This window comes from Lactuca virosa, chromosome 7, assembly GCF_052849685.1.
Source record: "Lactuca virosa cultivar CGN04683 chromosome 7, Lactuca_virosa_CGN04683_v6, whole genome shotgun sequence".
NCBI classification, from domain to species: domain Eukaryota; kingdom Viridiplantae; phylum Streptophyta; class Magnoliopsida; order Asterales; family Asteraceae; genus Lactuca; species Lactuca virosa.
In genome coordinates, this window is record NC_136432.1 from 101158877 (window position 1) to 101177883 (window position 19007).

At 36.2% G+C, this 19007-nt stretch overlaps 1 protein-coding gene and 1 pseudogene across 2 annotated transcripts; both read left to right on the forward strand.

The window, feature by feature from the left end:
* The first annotated feature begins 3138 nt into the window (after positions 1-3138).
* Positions 3139-4924, forward strand: LOC145123539 (large ribosomal subunit protein eL32z-like; annotated as a pseudogene). Its single transcript, XR_013715178.1, has 4 exons — positions 3139-3251; positions 3756-3851; positions 4394-4575; positions 4674-4924. The product of XR_013715178.1 is annotated as a large ribosomal subunit protein eL32z-like (transcript).
* A 7633-nt stretch (positions 4925-12557) lies between these two features.
* On the forward strand, positions 12558-15126 carry MEF29 (Pentatricopeptide repeat (PPR) superfamily protein). Its single transcript, XM_079058915.1, has one exon. It carries the CDS (start codon positions 12589-12591, stop codon positions 14968-14970), a length of 2382 nt encoding a protein of 793 aa, XP_078915041.1. The 5' UTR covers positions 12558-12588; the 3' UTR covers positions 14971-15126.
* The last annotated feature ends 3881 nt before the right edge of the window (positions 15127-19007 follow it).

Genomic DNA, 19007 nt, shown 5'->3' on the forward strand with positions numbered 1-19007 from the left:
ATTCCAAGCAAGTGAAGTCGAGAGATATTCAACATCTCAATATACGAACTTGATTGTTCGTATGAATCATTGCAAGAAGAACAATGAAGGCGACAAGAAAGAGCTGAAGAAGATTATCTCCTGGTACACGGAGATTCGAAGAGTATTACTGTATTCCATCACACTTCTTACAAATTGAAGACTTCGACTATGATTACAAAGGGGGAGATTGTAAGGGTCGAATTATTGTAATTAGTCGAAGTATGTTTTGAACTCTTCGAATATTTTGTAATGTATTTTACTAGGGCGCTTTTATTTGAAGCTTTAGAGTCAATGCCTTAGTATATTTTTTGTATGCTTTCAGTTCCCTATAAATAGGGTTATTTACTAGAGTTAGATAAGAACTTTTACAGACTTGTCTGCTATTCTCTGTAAAGAATTCGAAAGCATAATAGAGCATAAAAAGATCATATTTACATCGTGTGTTCAAATCTCATATTCTTACTTGAATTCATACTCTGATTAATTCATTACTCGATTCATTGATTCATCAAAGGGTAAATATCAGATTTAAATTGAAAGAGATTTCCAAAGCCAGGGTTAAATGGGTAACTTATGGACTCATTTTGAAAGAAAGGAGGGAAGGAGGGGCCGATTCTGTTATTATGGAAGTAAGTTTGGAGAGGCACCGAGTATTAAACTCCCTTCCAAACCCTAATCCTAAAGAATGGTTACAGCCGCCATCTTCACCACTCTCACTCCCTCTGTCGCTGCTCTATCGCCACCATCATTTCCAGCCGACGACGAAGCCGGGAGCTACCAAGTTGAAGACTTTCGTTGTTGCTCCGACGTTGTGGGGGTCGAGGACCCACCTTAGGACATAGTTCAGCCGGGTATGTCACCGTCGTGTGTGGCTGCCGCCGGTTGTAGGCACCACAGTGGCCGACGTTCGACGCCACCTCTCTATCCTTATACCCCATTCGTCTCCAGCGTCGTCGCCACCATCCTCCATTCGTTTTCTGATCAGCTTGCGACCGCCATGTCAAGCTCTCATCTGCCACCCATGATTTCTGTCATCGTAGCACCTTCACTAGTCGGGGACCGCCAATTTCGTTGAAGAAGAACTGCCACCGAAGACGCCGACTGTAGGAGCAGTCGTTGCCGCCGCTGGGCCGCTGTGGTTGCTGTCGGACCTCAGTACACCACCGTGTGTGGGTGGCTGTGGGCATATATTGGTGGGTGCGTGTTTATTTTCCAATGGAGTGTAGTATGAAGTGAGTGTGTGTGAGTTTTGTGTGGCTGGAAAACCTAGGAGGCCACCACCACCACCACCGTGAGGTGGTGGCTGCCACCACCTACCACCACGGCCACCATAAGGGTGGTTGTGTGTGTGATTATTTTGAGTGTGTGTGTTTATTTTGGGCTATTTCATTGTAAAACTGCAATAGTGTCGGAATAATGAAAAGAAAACTCTTAACCACCATCGTAGGGTGGTGGCTGCCACCTCCTGCCGCCACCGGCCGCCGTGTTGGGTGGAGGTGTGCTTAGTTTGTGTTTGGATTGTTTTTGGAGTGCTTGGACTCGATTGGACTAGAACCCTAACCGCCGCCGTGAGCCGCCGTTGACCACCACTACCCGAGGTGGTAGTGGGTGGTGTCCGAGTAGCGAAACCCTAACGGGCCATGTGAGTAATCCAAACTTTGGCATCTTTTAAGCTACACTCTATTTTTGTGTTTTTGTGGTACCTAAAAAACTATGTAATTTAGCTTTTGATTAATTGGGTTGGATAAAACAATTTTTACTTTATTTTATCGAGTGATTCAACTGGACTGATTAACCTGCAAGAATTTAATTATATATCCGGGGAAGCACCAACTGTATCATCTCCACTCCGCTTAAAAAATGTTTTGCTAAGTCAATTGCAAATTATGCACCCCATAATAACAATTTACTTCTGAATCAGAAGTACATTGCTATTATATAATCGATCTTAAAAGTTTGTTCCCAATTTTCTATAGTGTTAGTAATGCAAAAACTAAGTGCTAGTAGAGTCAATTGCAAGAAACAACAATGTACTTTCATTAATTTGTTTATTATATCGTCCCACTTTCAATTCTCCCCCTTCTAACATTATACTTTCATAAATCTACCAATTATAAAAATAACATTTTGGAGGCTGATTGACTTTTGCCATAGTCACTTTTTTCTATTTTCTATATTCTGTTTGATTAATGTTTATGCGAAATAAAGTTTTTTTTTTTTTTTTTTTTTTTTTTTTTTTTTTTTTTTTTTTTTTCATGTGACGGTTTAGGGTTTACAATTTGTTTTTGAAGTTTTCCCATTGTTTTTGGTAATTGGGATTAAAATAATATTTACATTATCAAGAAATGAAAACTCAATAGTATCTTTGTGAAGAGACAAAGAACATGCTTTTCCAGATGTTTGTTTCTAAAGGCCATACATTCATTTGACGTCATTCGTTCACAAGTTCCAGAAATAATGAAAATCAAAATCCAAGAGAGGATGATGGTATACATTTTTACTCCATTTTTAAATTATATATATATATATATATATATATATATATATATATATATATATATATATATATATATATATATATATATATATATATATATATATATATATATATATATATATAAACTTTATTGTTTGTTTGTTTCAAAATTTTCTCTTACATGAAGTAATGACTTTATTTCCTTTGCCACATTCTTTTTGCTGAAAATGGTTGCTCTTATAATTTTATTGTGTGTTTGTCTCAAAAAGAAATTATCACACCATAAATATTTATATTCTATTGATGAAATAGTCCCAAAGTCCAGAAGGAAAGGTTAAGAGACTCAATTGAGGTTTACAAACTCCAAAAAAACATTTTAAAAACATCAACAATAAGGTAAATATATATATATATATTTTCTAGAATAATTAATTTGTTTACTACTTTTGGTTGATTACATTTATATTTCATTCAAACTCGCTGCGACTTTTTTACCTTTTTACTAATTTAAACAAATCTAAAACAACAACTATTTATTGGACAATAACGTCATTAAATTTGTTGTTTGTCAAGGTGTAAAATCGGTTCGTTTAAGTATGATAAGAAAAACTGGGCCCAACAGTGTAATATCTATTACGACTCGGCCCATTTACGATCAAATACCCTTAAAACCCTAGAAAATTTCCAAGCCGAAGGATCAGTTCTCTGTCGCCATTAATCCATTGTCGTCTTCACATCACTAATTCCATAGCAGGTTTGAAGCTTCCATCTTTTATTAATCATTCGATCTCGAACAATCATACACCGTTGTTTAATTGCTACACGTTTTTTTTAGAATTTAGTACAATCCTTGAATCAGCGCTTTGTCTGTGCTCTTTCTTTAGAATTTAGCACAATATCATTTGAATTAGGCGTTTATATACGATCAAGCTCACCCAAATTTCATTGCTTTTAAGGTTTAATGCTTATCATTTTAGTGTATCCGATATTACGGTTTACATTCTTCAACTTTGTGGTTCGACCTTTTAAGTGTGCTTCATTTAATCTGCGAAAATTGTTGCATACTCATGTAATCAGAATATTAAAAGATTCTTTAAAGAACGAAGAAAATGGCTAATTATCATAGAAATCTACCACAATAATGATGATCAGGTGAACAAATGATCATGAAGATGAAATCGAATGACTTGTAACATATACAAATTGATTTAGCTTTCAAAATCAGACAATTAACCATCTTTCTTTATGCTATTTGAAGAACACAATGGCTGTTCCTAAGCTGGATAAGAAGATTGTCAAGAAGAGAGTCAAGAAATTCAAAAGGCCCCATAGTGACTGGAAAATCTGCGTTAAGGTATTTATTTGTAGAATCATCTGATTATACTTTGGTATTGTTTTTACAGAAATGCAAAAAAAAAAGACATTTTTCTTTCAAATGGTTTCAAAAACTTGTTTATTGCCCTCAAATTTATAAGAGTAAATTACACGAATGGTTCCTATGGTTTACGGTAATTTGCGTGTTTGGTCCCTAACTTATTTTTTTAACTCGGAAGGTCCTTACTGTTTGTTTTTGTTACGCGCTTGGTCTCTGTCTTACTTCAAAAGACTATTTTTCCTTTGATTTTTTATTTATTTATATAAACACACCCCCAACCCCACCCCCCTCACCTTACCTTACCTACCCCATCATTTTCTCTATTTAAATAATAGCCTTTTTAGGTAAGACAGGGGCCAAACGCGTAACAAAAACAAACAATAAGGACCAAGTGCGTAACAAAAACAAACAGTAGTGACCTTCCGAGTTAAAAAAATAAGTTAGGGACCAAATGCGCAAATTACCCCAAACCATAGGGACCATTCGTGTAATTTACTCAATTTATAACCTTTTTGTTGCAGGAAAACTAGCGTAGACCCAAGGGTATTGATTCAAGGGTTAGGAGGAAGTTTAAAGGAGTAACTCTTATGCCCAACATTGGTTATGGATCCGATAAAAAAACCCGCCGTTATCTTCCAAATGGTTTCAAAAAGTTTGTTGTTCACAATGCAAAAGAATTGGAAGTCCTCATGATGCACAATAGGTACTTTTACTTTGACTAATATGCTTTCCTTTTTGTAATAATCAAATGTCTAAAATACCCTTAATAATGTTATATGTAATTATGTTGATTTGATTTAGGACATATTGTGTTGAAATTGCACACAATGTATCTACAAGAAAAAGGAAGGATATAGGTGGAAAAAGCAGCACAGTTGGATATTGTGGTTACTAACAAATTAGCAAGGTTGAGGAGCCAAGAAGACCAGTAAAATTATTTGCTTATATTTGTTCTTATAAGTTGTGTTGGGTTGGATGCTTTGTGGGATTTTGAAAAATGTAACTATGAACATGTTTAAATTTGGTTTAAATCTATTGAATCTTGCTGCTTTCTTTTGTTGTTTCCATTTTTTTTTTGTTAAAATTTGTCTTAAAGTTATCATTAATGACACTAACACGAAAAAATAAGTCTTGAAATTTGGTGGACGAGATTGACTGTTGGACAATGTTAAAGTGACCAAAATAGTAGGGAATTCTAAATAGGAATCAAATTCAAAGAAGAAATGCTTAAAATTATTAGTTATAATGAAATATAAGAGATATGAAGAATGCACTTCAATGCTTGTGCAAGTAGTTATGATGAAAGTATAATGCTTAAATATGTAACGTGACAATGGTTGGAATTAAGAATGAAACCCTTAAGTATACGGGTCCATGAAGCAATTTTAAAGTAGCATAAATTGGTATATGAAGTGTGTTGAATGATAAGATTTGCTTCAGAGTTGATGTATTTCTAATACTCTGGCAAGGCACCATGAAATAATTAGAGAGTTGTGTGTATATATATATATATATATATATATATATATATATATATATATATATATATATATATATATATATATATATTGATTGGTTGACTTGTGTCAGACATCTTTAATAACGACAAGGATATATTATTTGAATAATATGATTTACTGACATGTAACAAAAAAAAAAAAAAAAAAAAAAAAAAATATATATATATATATATATAGATTGGTTGACTTGTGTCAGACATCTTTAATAATGACAAGGATAGATTATTTGAATAATATGATTTACTCGCATGTAACAAATTTGAGTTATGTTGGGTTTGTTGCATGATTTGAAGAAGAGACAAAAATGAATCAACTTAGTATCGGATATGTGGAATAACACTCCAAACATAAATCAAATTGATAAGTTCGACTCGTTGCGAAGGCCGAAGAGTTATATTTAGCCTTAAGAAACTGATTATGAGGAAACCTTCTCACCAATAGTAATAATAAAATCTATTAGGATATTGTTTGCCATAACAACATTTCATGCTTATAAAATATGAAAAATGGATGTAAAAACTGTTTTCTTTAACATAAATTTGACAGAGGATGTGTATAAGGCACAACCATAAGATTTTGTACAGTCCAAATATTTAAATAAATGTGTGTAACCTTGAGAAGTCAATTTATGAACTTAAACAAGCATCTTGCAGCTGAAATCTTTGCTTCGATGAGAAAGTCAAAGAGTTTGATTTTTCAAGAAGCGACTATGAATCATGTGTGTATGTTAGAGCTAGTGGGAGTCTTATTGTTTCCCTTATTATGTATGTTGGTGATATATTACTCATAGGAAACGATGACCCAACTTTAAAAAGTGTAAAAACTTGGTTTGGGAAATGTTTCCGAATAAAGACTTAGGAGATGCAACATACATACTAGGTATAAAAACCTATAGAGATAGATCTAGACGACTCACTGGATTGAGCCAACATATATATATAGATAAAAATTAAAAGAAATTCAAGATGCAAGACTCTAAGAAAGGGTTCGTGCCTATGCAACATGGTGCGACATTGAGCATATATTAGTGTCCAAGCTCTAGTGATGAACTACAGAAAATGAGTCGAGTCTCATATGCGCCTGCTATATAATCGATCATGTACACCATGATATATACTAGGCCTAATGTATCGTGTTCCTTGAGTATGACGAGCCGTTATCAAGTTAACCCTGGTGAAAATCATTGGATCGCAGTCGAGAACATTCTTAAGTATCCAAGGAAGATGAATGGTATGTTCTTGGTCTATGGTGATATGGAGGAGCTCAGTGTAAAGGCTTATATTGATGCTAGTTTCCAGGCCGATAGAGATGATTCTCGATCACAGTTTGGATTCGTGTTCTTGATGAATGGGGGAGCAGTAACTTGGAGAAGTTCCAACCAAGATAAAGTGGCGGATTCCACGACAAAGTCTAATTATACTGTAGGTGATGAAGCTGTAAAGGAGACTATGTAACTAAAGAAGTTCATCACTGATCTTAGTGTTGTCCTAGCATTGATGGTCGTGTTGAGATCTTCTGTGATAATGAAGGCGAAGTCACCTTGACTAAAGAACCCAGATCGCATAAGCGCTCAAGACATATACTGAGAAAGTACCACTATCTCAAGAGCTTGTTTAAGAAGGAGACACCATAGTGATCAGAGTATCATCTGTAATAGAACCTTGCCTACCCGTTCACCAAACCATTATCACAAACCAAGCATGATTGTCTTACCATGTTGATATTCATTAGAGTTGCTTGTGGATTGGTCTGATTATTTTAGTTTAGTTTTGAATTATTTTGGAACTTATATAATGTAAATTTTATCTAACATGATGATTATTATGTGGAGACGTAATAATATGCTAGATTGCAAGAATTTTCATTAATTTATCACTATGTTCCTTTCACATGTTTTAACCAGCTTCCACAATATTAATTTACTCACTCCTCCACACTTGGGCATACTTCTGTAATTAATTAGTGATTTAAGATTGCCATGAAGTATTGTAGAATATCCATGGAGATAGACATAACAAGGAGATGCGACTAATGCTCATGGGGTAATTAATGAATATTAAATATTGGAGTAACCCACACTTACAGATTAATTCTTGGAAATTGTCACGAGTAATTCTAAGATGTTAATATATTATATTCTTCAAATAGAGATGCATGCGACTTTTGTTCAACAGTCTATTATGGTTTTGTATTCTCCAACGTTGTTCGTAAGTAACAGCCATAAAGGGAATGTCCATGTATGACATGATGAGTACACTGGGTCTATATGTTCAAAGTTTTTTTTGTTCATTTTACCATAACAAGCAAAGCGATATCTCTAGGCTCCTCGATGATTTGGTGTTGACATTAAATACTTGGGCGAGCACAGACTGAGTTGATATTGGATTAATAGTGCAGTCTGATGTGGTTATCACAAATTCTATCGGGAAACATAATTTTGAATATGAGATTGAAATACTTCAATGTGTCAGGTTCATATATATATATATATATATATATATATATATATATATATATATATATATATATATCTTAAAGAACAAAAGAATATTTGATCACTTACCTAAGGGTTTTTTCATAGCTGGTTAGTATGAGTTCACCAATTGTATTAGATAGAACACTCTATGTTATTATTAGGAAATGTGCGACCATACAATTATTTGTAATTTGTGTAAGTGGGGGACTGTTGGAAATATAGCCATCGTCACAACAAATTGGTAATATTATTATTATTAGTTGGGTCCTTTTGGGTTACACTCAAGAAAAGATCTACGCATAATTTGTCAAGAAAGATGATAAGGATCTAGTTTGTTAATTTATTAGTCAATAATAAGTTAACTAAAAACTTGTAGATCTCATGGGTTTAAAGTGATATTTGAAATTCGAATCGTTAAGGATAATTACTTAGTGACCAAATCATAATCCAAAAGGAAACCAAAACCCTAGCCCTATAAATAGGAGCCATGGCTAGCCCCTTTCCCTTTCTCTTCTTCCTCGACTTCTCTCTATATTCTTCATCTCTCTCTCTCTCTCTCTCTCTCTCTCTCTCGGGTTTCTTATGCACCAAGCAAGACCGAAAACCTCTATTTTTCTAGGGTTTGTGTTCAAGAGTTTTTCACAAGAAAAGAAAAGGTGTCAAACATTTCTAGGATCTTTGTCTTGGGTGTTACTACATCATATGAATCATAGTTTGGATTCTAGATCATCTAGACAACACAAACAAGATGAAAATCAAAGGCTTTAAGGGTATGTATTTCTTAGTTCTTCTCTTTATGTCTTTATGTTGCAAATTGTACATGGATCTGTGATCCTTGCTGGAATATGTTTGTTTGTGCTTCTCCTGCTTTTGTGGCTATTATATTTGATCATATTGCATATATTTCATCACACGAGGTCTAATACTGTATAATTAGGATAAATAAAGTAAAGCAAAAAACCATATTTGGATGCTAAATGTAACGTCCCAAAAATCATAGTAATTTTTTTTTTCATTTTAATAATTCAAAATATTTACTCGTTGTTCAAAAAATGATCAGAGTCAAGGTATTCTGAAAACATCAGAGTAATTTGTAAACACTCATTGCAGAATAAATCTTCAGGGGATGTATTGCGATCAAGTCGGACCCTTCCTTTTGAAAACTGGAGTACCTGAAACTATAAACATAAAACTGTAAGCACAAAACTTAGTGAGTTCCCCAAAGTGCCACACACAACCGAACAAATATACATATTGCATGTTGGGTCCACAACCTCGCGGTTAGATTACCCTGGCCCACAACCTCCCGGTTGGATTGCTATATATATTGCATACTGGGTCCACAACCTCCCGGTTGGATTACTCTCGCCCATAACCTCCCGGTTGGATTGCCATACATATTGCATACTGGATCTACAACTTCCTGGTTGGATTACCCTGACCCACAACTTCCCGATTGGATTGCCACTCTGGCCCACAATCTCCCGATGGATTGCCCCAGGTTTATTGGCTTACAACATAAACTAGTACAACCTCAACCCAACCACACTATGTAACAGATAAACATATAACTAGCAAATACAAGTAATCATACGAATCTACCAATCTAACATATAATCAACATATCATCATCTTATACAGTGTTGTAAAACTTGGCCAACTCGGGCGAATACTCGGAATCGACCTCTTACTGAGGTGAGTTAAGCCAACTCGGTGAAATAGCTCGAAAATCGGACAAAATCGATAAAACTCATACCAAATCGGTCAAACTCGGCTGAGTACTCGGACCAACTCAGTGAAACTCGGTAAAACTCGGGCAACTCGGTCAAACTCTGCCAACCTGGTCAAACTCAGTCAAATGGTCAAAATTGTCATAAAAAGAGAAAAAATCAAGAATTTCAAGATTAATATGTATAATACACTTAATCATTTATTATTTAACACACACATATGTGATTATTACTATATATATATATATATATATATATATATATATATATATATATATATATATATATATATCTTAAAATTTCGGTATTTATTCACGAAGTGAGACAATTGTGTGTATTTTAGTTTTTGTGTATTTACATGTATCTAATTTTGTTATATACTTCAATCAACTTATGATTTTAACTTATGATTTTGACATATATAATTTCCATAAAAATATTTCTACACGAATTACCAAATCCGAGTACTCCCGAGTACTTGCTAATCGGTAGTCGGCCGAGCAAGTACCGAGTAACGAGTTCTACAACCTTGATCCTATATACCAGGATACATAACCTAGCGGGCCGACATTGGTGCCTTCGAACCACGAGTACAATGAGGAGAAACTCACCTGAAACGAAGAACCCAAAACACTGCGACACGTTTCCCTTCTGCACCGATTCCTCCCACGAGTCCTTTATCACCAAATCATGGAAGAATCTTAATCAACAACCCAAATCCTTCAAGTTTGACCAAAAGTCAAACTGGTCAAAAAGCCAACGGTCAATGGAAGTCAACAATTTAAACCGCCCCTCTGACATGACCATCTATGGCCCACGTCGTGAGCCACTAAGGGACAAAATAGTTGAGGCTCACGATCCTCACGACGTGACCATCTAAAGCCTCACGTCGTGAAATCAGTCTGAATGACATTTTGATCCATAAACTTCTTAATCCATTAAGCCACTGATCCATCTTTTCCAGAAGGCTTCCTAACACCCTAAGGATCATAAAAATCGATGCTTTAAGGTCTTGCATGTCCAATACAAGACTTGAGCTCAAACTAGGGCATTCATGAAGAAAAGGGGATCAAATCTCAAGTATGAACTTAAACATCATCCAAACTTTAGATCCATTACATATCATCACCAAGGGACTATAAGGACCTATAAAGTTGCTAACTTTATGGAGTCCCAACACTCTAACTCTCATATCCATGGATAAACATGCATAAATCCTTAGATCTAGCAACAAGGAATCAAAAAGCTTGAATCTTGGTAACTCACAATGGTCCAAAGATGTTGCTAGAGGTTGCACAAGGAACTTCCAAGTTGAATCTATGCTCCAATGGTGTTCTCTTATTCTTTAAGCCATCAAAACTCCACCAAAAGCTCAAAAATCACAAGGAGAGGCTAGGATTAGGGTTTTTTTGTGCTTAGGGATGAAAGAGGCTGTCGAGGAACTCTAAAATGAAGTTTATGGGGTTTAAATACGAAGGAAACCCTAAAAGATCATAGGCTCGGGCTGCAGCGCATCTCACGTCGTGAGCTCCTATTGCTCACGTCATGAGCTCAGTCTAAATCAACATTCTCATTTAATCGCTTGTCACGTTGTGACCTTTTTATGGTAATGTCGTGACACTTGGTTTTACCCAATAACCAATCCTTTGACCCTTTGAAGCCCTAAACCAATCGGTTTTGAAAACCGGGTGTTACACTAAAAAGTAAGGATATATTACTATTATAGTGTCATTGTTTACAATTCATTATAGTTACACAAAAGCATGATGAATGCCAAAATGTGCAATACATATAAACTGCAGTCAAGTAACATCCATTCGTGCATTTTCAAAGACTACCAAAAGTTCCATACCTAAACCATTACACCAACAAGCACCAAAACTATACAACACTTGTACTTACTAAGCACACTTCCCAAACCCCACATCCCTACCCCTTTGTACCATTCTGTGGGAATAATAATGCCGAAAAAAGAGCATAAATGACATCGATGACCAGAACATGTATGACTACAATTTTGTTTTTAGCTGACTCAATTTACTCCTCAAGACAATCAACTTGGCTTCAAAGAGCTCCTCATCCTTCACCATTGTCAAATCCATCTCCTTAAACTTTAGTTCAGTACGATCTGACCCCCATGATCCTCCCTTTTGTTAAGGTCACATTTCAGTCCAAACATCATATACCTATAACATTCGTTCTCAATAGGATGGTCAATCCATCGAAAGTAACCCTTATAAAATTTAGGGTTAGGGTTTCTAAAATTTCATAGTTTTGTGTCGATTCTCCAACATTATAGAAATTAAAAATCTTGAACAAGAAATATACCATCAGATTGGGACAATTTCGAGACTTCCTTTCATGGTTAGGGGGTTAGGGATGGTGCACAATACCATCAGATGGTGCACAATACTCTTTTTTTTCCTTGGAACAATAAATTTCACAACAGTATTACAAGGTTTGATTTGTTTTGACTGCTTTTATTGGAATTTTGTGTGGATGACGACATTCTTTCTTATCTGATTTGGTGCATCAAAGATATAAGGAAATCGATATAACGGTAACGAGCTTGGAAAGTTGGTCATTTCTATGGTTTGGTTTAAGCTTATTAAATAAGCTTCCTCAAAGTAAACTGGTAGCTAATTTACTACATCGGCTCCAACTGGCCACACTACTGCTCATATGTCAAGGGACATGGTTGATTGGGAATCAGTTTCATTGGATAAAAAAGAAACGAACGACCTTTTTAGCAGGTAAAATGCAAGTTGAAACACCTAGACTATAAAAATAATACGAAGGAAGAACCTTTTAAAACCAAAATGAATAGTTCCTTTGGGTCAAAATGACATTAATTGTTATTTTCAGAGGCTATTTCTGTAATTTATTTTATTGAGTTTGGCCTAACGGGCTATTTTGTAATTTACTTTTTACTTTAAATATTTCCCTGCTTGAACCACCATTTCCCCCGCCAAACGCCAAACCAAAAACCGATGATTTGCAGAGCCGTAGCAAAACGTGATCGGAACTTCTTTCTAAAGCTGATCGGAAACGCCGCCACGCAATCCCATCTCCGTCAAACCCATGCCCAAATCATCCTCAACGGCCTACAGTCCGACTTAGCCACCGTCACAAAGCTCATTCAAAAACTCTCCGATCTTGGCGCCATCTCCGATGCAACCCTAATCGGTTCGACATTTCCAAACCCCGACATTTTTCTCTACAATGTTATAATCAGAGAATTCTCTTGTAACAACTCCCATTCAAATTCACTGTCCATCTACCGTCAACTCCGCCAAAACACTGCTCTTAAACCGGATAGTTTTACTTACGCGTTTGTTATCTCCGCCGCATCAAAACTTTTGTGTAGCAAATTAGGATCATCCATTCATGGCCATGCGATTGTTGGTGGAGCTGGATCTGATTTATTTGTTGCGTCCACCATTGTCAACATGTACTTGAATTTCGGGAAGGTGGGTTATGCCTACAAGGTGTTTGATCAAATTCCTGAACCAGATACTGTGTTGTGTAACACTATGATATCAGGGTCAGTCGACAATGGCTGTCTTGACGAGTCAATATCCATCTTTAAAGACATGATTCTCAGAAGAACTCGGTTTGATTCCACCACTTTCTCATCTGTTCTTAAAGCTGCTGCTGAACTTCAGGAGCTAAAACTGGGAATGGCAATCGAGTGTTTATCAATTAAGCTTGGATTCCATTCCCATCTTCATGTTCTTACAGGTTTAATCTCCTTGTATGGAAAATGTCGAGATATCTCAACAGCAAAGCATTTGTTTCATCAGATCAAACACCCTGACATAATCGCTTACAATGCTATGATTTCTGCATTCAGTTGTAATCAAGAAATGGAATACGCCATTAATCTCTTCAAAGAATTATCATCTTCACAACACAAAGTCAATTCAAGCACCCTGGTAGGTTTAATTCCTGTCTCTCATCCTTTTCCTCATTCAACACTTACAACCACAATCCATAGTTTTTGCATCAAACACAATTTCCTCTCCCAAACTTCAGTTTCAACAGCACTAATCACTGTTTACACTCGCCTCAATGAGATCAATTCTGCAAGAAAACTATTCGATGAATCCAAACATAAATCATTAGCAGAATGGAACGCTATGATCTCTGGTTATGCCCAAAATGGAGTAACAGATAAAGCAATTTCCCTCTTTAAAGAAATGCAAAACCTCAAAATCCCCCCAAATCCCACAACAATCACCACCACTCTTTCAGCTTGTGCTCAAATTGGTGCCCTAACTTTAGGCAAATGGGTTCATGATTTAGCAAACAAATATAATTTCATTTCCAATATTTACGTCTCAACTGCTTTAATTGACATGTATGCCAAATGTGGAAGCATAAAAGAAGCACGCCAAGTGTTCGATAAAATGCAAGACAAAAACACAGTCACATGGAATGCCATGATCTCAGGCTATGGCCTACATGGACATGCCCATGAAGCCCTAAATATTTTTAACAAAATGTTAGATTCAAAAGTACCCATAACACGTGTCACATTTGTTAACATTCTATACTCTTGTAGTCATGGTGGATTAGTAAAAGAAGGAGAAAACATTTTCCAAACCATGGGTTCTGGTTCGGGTTCGGGTATGGGTATAACCCATGGGTTTGACCCGTTACCCGAGCATTACGCATGCATGGTTGACTTATATGGTAGAGCCGGAGACTTACAAAAGGCGTATGATTTTATAAAAAAAATGCCAATTGAACCGGGTCCCGCTGTGTGGGGTGCACTTCTTAGTGGTTGTAAGACTCATAAGAACATGGATTTAGCAAAATTAGCATCTGATAAATTATTCGAATTAGACCCTGAAAATGTAGGATACCATGTGTTGCTTTCCAATATATACACTGCTGACAAGAATTTTGATGAAGCTGCTTCGATTAGAAAATCAGTGAAAAATCGGAACCTTGGAAAGACACCAGGGTGTACTTTAATAGAAATTGATAAAATCCCACACGTGTTTACATCCGGACAACAATTTCATGAACAAATTGATGGAATTTATAGGATGTTGGAGAAGTTGATGGGGAAGATGAAGGAGGTTGGGTTTTGTACGGATACTGTCACTGCATTGCATGACGTTGAAGAGGAAGAGAAGGAGTTGATGGTGAATGTTCATAGTGAGAAGTTAGCGATTGCTTTTGGAGTTATGAATTTGGAAATGGGAGAGGAAATTAGGATTATTAAAAACCTTAGAGTTTGTTTAGATTGTCATAATTTTACTAAGTTTGTGTCGAAGATTACTGAAAGAGTTATTGTTGTTAGGGATGCGAATCGGTTTCATCATTTTAAAGATGGTGAGTGTTCTTGTGGAGATTATTGGTGAGGAAATTGTGTTTAGGGATATTGTTGGAGTCTCACATCAGCTAGTCACAGTTTCTTTTACCTGTTGGAGTTTTTTTGTGTATTGTCAAAGATTATTTTTATTGAAAAATAAAATAAAATCAAACTCATTCATTTTCTCATTTTGGGACATATTCTTAGGGTTAATATGCTTTTATGTATGTAAAGTTGATTTAACAATTTGTTGCAATGTATTAATAAAATAGAAAACCATTATTGTATTTATTTTGCCCCGATTTGAATTTTTTCCTTTGTCGAGGCACCGGGATTGGGGTTGTTCTTATGGGTCTTAGTTGTGATCATAATTCATAAATACTTCTAAACATGATTAACCCTTTAACTAAAAGCTAATTACAAAACCGATGATAAACTATGAGAGATTCTTGATTAACTTTTAGAATGGTTTGAAACGTTTTAGAAAATGGAATAAAAAAATGACCTAAACGGAAGGTATGTTATCATCTACACCCCGCTCCCGAGTTCAACTTAAGGAGAGAAAAGAAAGGAAATGAGAGGAAAGTAAGAGAGATTGATGCTCCCGAGTTTCATTAAAGGAAGGAAGTGGAATGATCACTTTCCCTCCTAACTTTCCTTCCGATTTGGGAGGATTTGAAAAGAAAGAATAAAATGTTTAACTTTCCTTCCATTTCTCTCCAACTCGGGAGCACAAAAGACAAATTTGTTTTCCTTTCTTTTCTCTCCTTACTTTCTTTTCTTTTCTCTTCTTTTCTTTGCTTCAACTAGTGACCATCTTTTCACATTTATCATGAAATAAACATCCATTAGCAAAATATGATTTTGTGAAATTCATGTAAATTGTGAAATTACTTATTTGAATAATAATCAGGGTTTTGTAACCACTTTGTGATTTTCCTTTAGTTTATTTATTTATTTTTTTTCCATTTCGCAAAATTTGCAAAATCATTTCAATTTTGGGAAGCGTTACTTAGAGTCCAGGATTGCATTTTGTACAAAAGAACTAAAAGGTCCAACATATTTGTTTGGCTTCATTTATCCATTCCCCCAACCCTTCCTCTTCAACTCTTTTTTCAAAATGTTGCTCCCTGAATGCAATAACGTTCATGCACTCTTGGGCGTCCTTGTTGTGTTCTTCAAGGTCATTGATATGTTGTTTCTTCCAATCAAGCATCGTCTGTGGTAATTATAGAATCCAATAAAGGTCCTAGTCATTTATGTTTATGGAAAAAGTTTAAGGCCATTGTTTTTGAAGGGAAAATATCATTGTAGCATATTAAACTTTTTTCATTTGTCCGATTTAGTCACTAACATTTTTTTTGTGCAATACACTATTAAACTCATTATTTACCTATCAATTAAACCATTATTCTTGATTTCAAAAGGTTACCTGATTACCATTCCTACGTGGAAGACTGACGTGTCAAATATGCTTATGGGGACCACTTATAAGGAGGACTGACATGTCAAGGAAGCTCAATCGGACCAACCATGTTAATAAATGAAGCCCTCATTTGGACCGCTTCTTACTTCTTTCTTAACTTCATCATGCAAACTCAAACCAAGAAGCTTCCATCAAACCCTCTTCAAGAACAATGTCTTCCAGCTCGTCGATGACCAGGAATCGGCTACCACTTGCTCACATCCATTTTCGAGATGTGTGAAGATCTGTGATTGTGATGTTCTATCTATGGAATGAACCTGTTGGCGCCTATAAATCCATGTAGGCATTCTTGGAATTGCCAAAATAGTATGGTAAGCTCCGATCTAGCTACATTCCATAATGCAAGAAAGTTTAGTGTTTTAATCTCGCTTTTTGGTTTGGAAAATCTTTTTTTTTTTGTGATAAAAATCCTAACTTTTTTGGAATTGTCTGTTGCTTTTGCTTTTCTTTTCGGTAGATTTTATTTGATCTTGATGATTACATACGCATTTTCGATTATCTTACATCTTGGTGATTACATATGCATTTTCAATTATGTTAGATCTTGGTGAATACATATGCATTTTCATGTTATTGAAGATTGTTATCTATATGATTACATATTCTTTTTTTTTCGGTTTCGATTATGTAATAAAGTTGTAACGTCCCAAAATTAAGACTAAAAATTTCTTTTTTTAGAATAAAAAAAACAACCTTTCAAAACATGTTCATAAAACCATAATAGAATCAAGTATGATCAAAACATCCAAATACATCAGATTAAAGTAAAATGCGGAACAACATGGTGTGTGCGATGCGATCACCCGAGCTCTTCACCTTGGATCCGGAGGTACCTGAAACATAAACTGAAAACCGTAAGCACGAAGCTTAGTGAGTTCCCCAAAATACCACATTCCATGCATATCAAACATATAACGGGTCCCGCCCGACATTGAGCCCCGCTCGAAACAGATCTGTCAGGAATATGAGATGGGCCCCGCCTCATCACATTCATCAGGCCCTGCCTGGCATCGGGCCTCGCCCGATATACATATAAACAAATAAACATATGCAAAAATCACAAAGATAAATAACATACAATATTCTCATCAAGCCATGCCTAGCATCGGGACCGCTCGGTATACATATCAAATATCATATATGCAAGAGTCACACAGACAACTATCATCCTAATCATAATAAACCATGGGTCGACATTGGTGCCTTTGACCCGCCAAGCATAGTGAGGAAACTCACCTCAAACTGATGAATCTCTTAGATAAATACTCGGATTGTTGATCCGGAAAAATCCCCGCGCTAACACCACCAAATAATATCTAATCAATAATTGGGTTACAACCCAAAACTGGAATCCTAGTCTAATTGTCCAACACTCAGGGTAAAAGACCATTTTACCCCCTCCTAACTTGGCCTAAAATCCGAGGCCCAATCCAATAGCACCAAAAAGCCCACTAAGGCCCAACTTATTAATTGGGCTCAAAACCCATCATGGGCCTAATTCCAATAAAGCCCAAGGCCTAGTCATGGCCCAAAATCAGAAGGCTAATGTCCCAATAGGGCCTAAAACTCTTCTAGCCCAAAAGCGGCCGAAACCGAGAAAGTCAACCGAAGTCAACGACGGCTGAGTACGCCCGACGTACTCAGGCTTACGCCCAATGTTCTATAAGGATTCCTAGTATGCACTGCGTACGAGTTGGGTACACCCAGCGTACTACCAAGCGAGCCATGATCAGGGATCGGGTAGCATACATGCAACGTACACATACATACGCCCAACATACGTGCCCATTAAGCACTTTTCCATTAAGTGCTTAATACTTGCAACCAAAAGCCCAAACTTCATATCCAAGTCTTATCAAACGTCTTAAGCCATAAAGTCATGAACTTGGAGCCTTTGCATGGCTCAAAAGGACCCAAACCTCACTTTTAGCATTCTACTTTCACCATAATGACCTAAACTCATACATGGTTGATCCACAACCATCAAGATGCTAACTTTATGGACTTAGGACCTCAGAAACATCAAGAAAAGCAACTCTAAACTTCTAGAGTGGAAGGAATCCACTAGATCTCATCATATAACCAAAATGGGACCAAAACTTCATAAAGACTAGATCTAAGCAAACAAGGAGCAAGTTCCAAGCTTTATACCTCAATGAAGCTGGAAATGATGTGAGAAATCTGGATCTACAAGCTCTCCTTTGATCAAGGCTCCTTCTTCCAAGTTCTTCTTCTTCAAGTCTCACAAACACACACTAAAACACACACAAGAGGGGTCAAATCTCTTCAAAAAGGGTTAGGGTTTCGAAATGTGACTCAAAGGGCTTTGGAAGCTGAGAAATGAGAGATCCAAGGTTCATAATGTTGTTTAAATAGGGTCCAAACCCTAAATTTAGGGTTTGTCCCCTGCATGCGTACGCCCTGCATACTAAAAGTTTGTCGGGAATGGTAAAACTGCCCCTTAGGGACCAAATCTGCAAAGTATTAACATACCAAGGTTAAAAAATGAAAATACCTCGAATCGGGTGTTACAACTCTCCCCCACTTGAATCAGGCTTCGTCCTCGAAGTCTGCTACCACAAATAACTCTAGGTAGTGCT

What these genes read in the sequence shown, in the direction of transcription:
- MEF29 (XM_079058915.1), top strand. Translation starts at nt 12,589, where the DNA reads ATGATTTGCAGAGCCGTAGCAAAACGTGATCGGAACTTCTTTCTAAAG.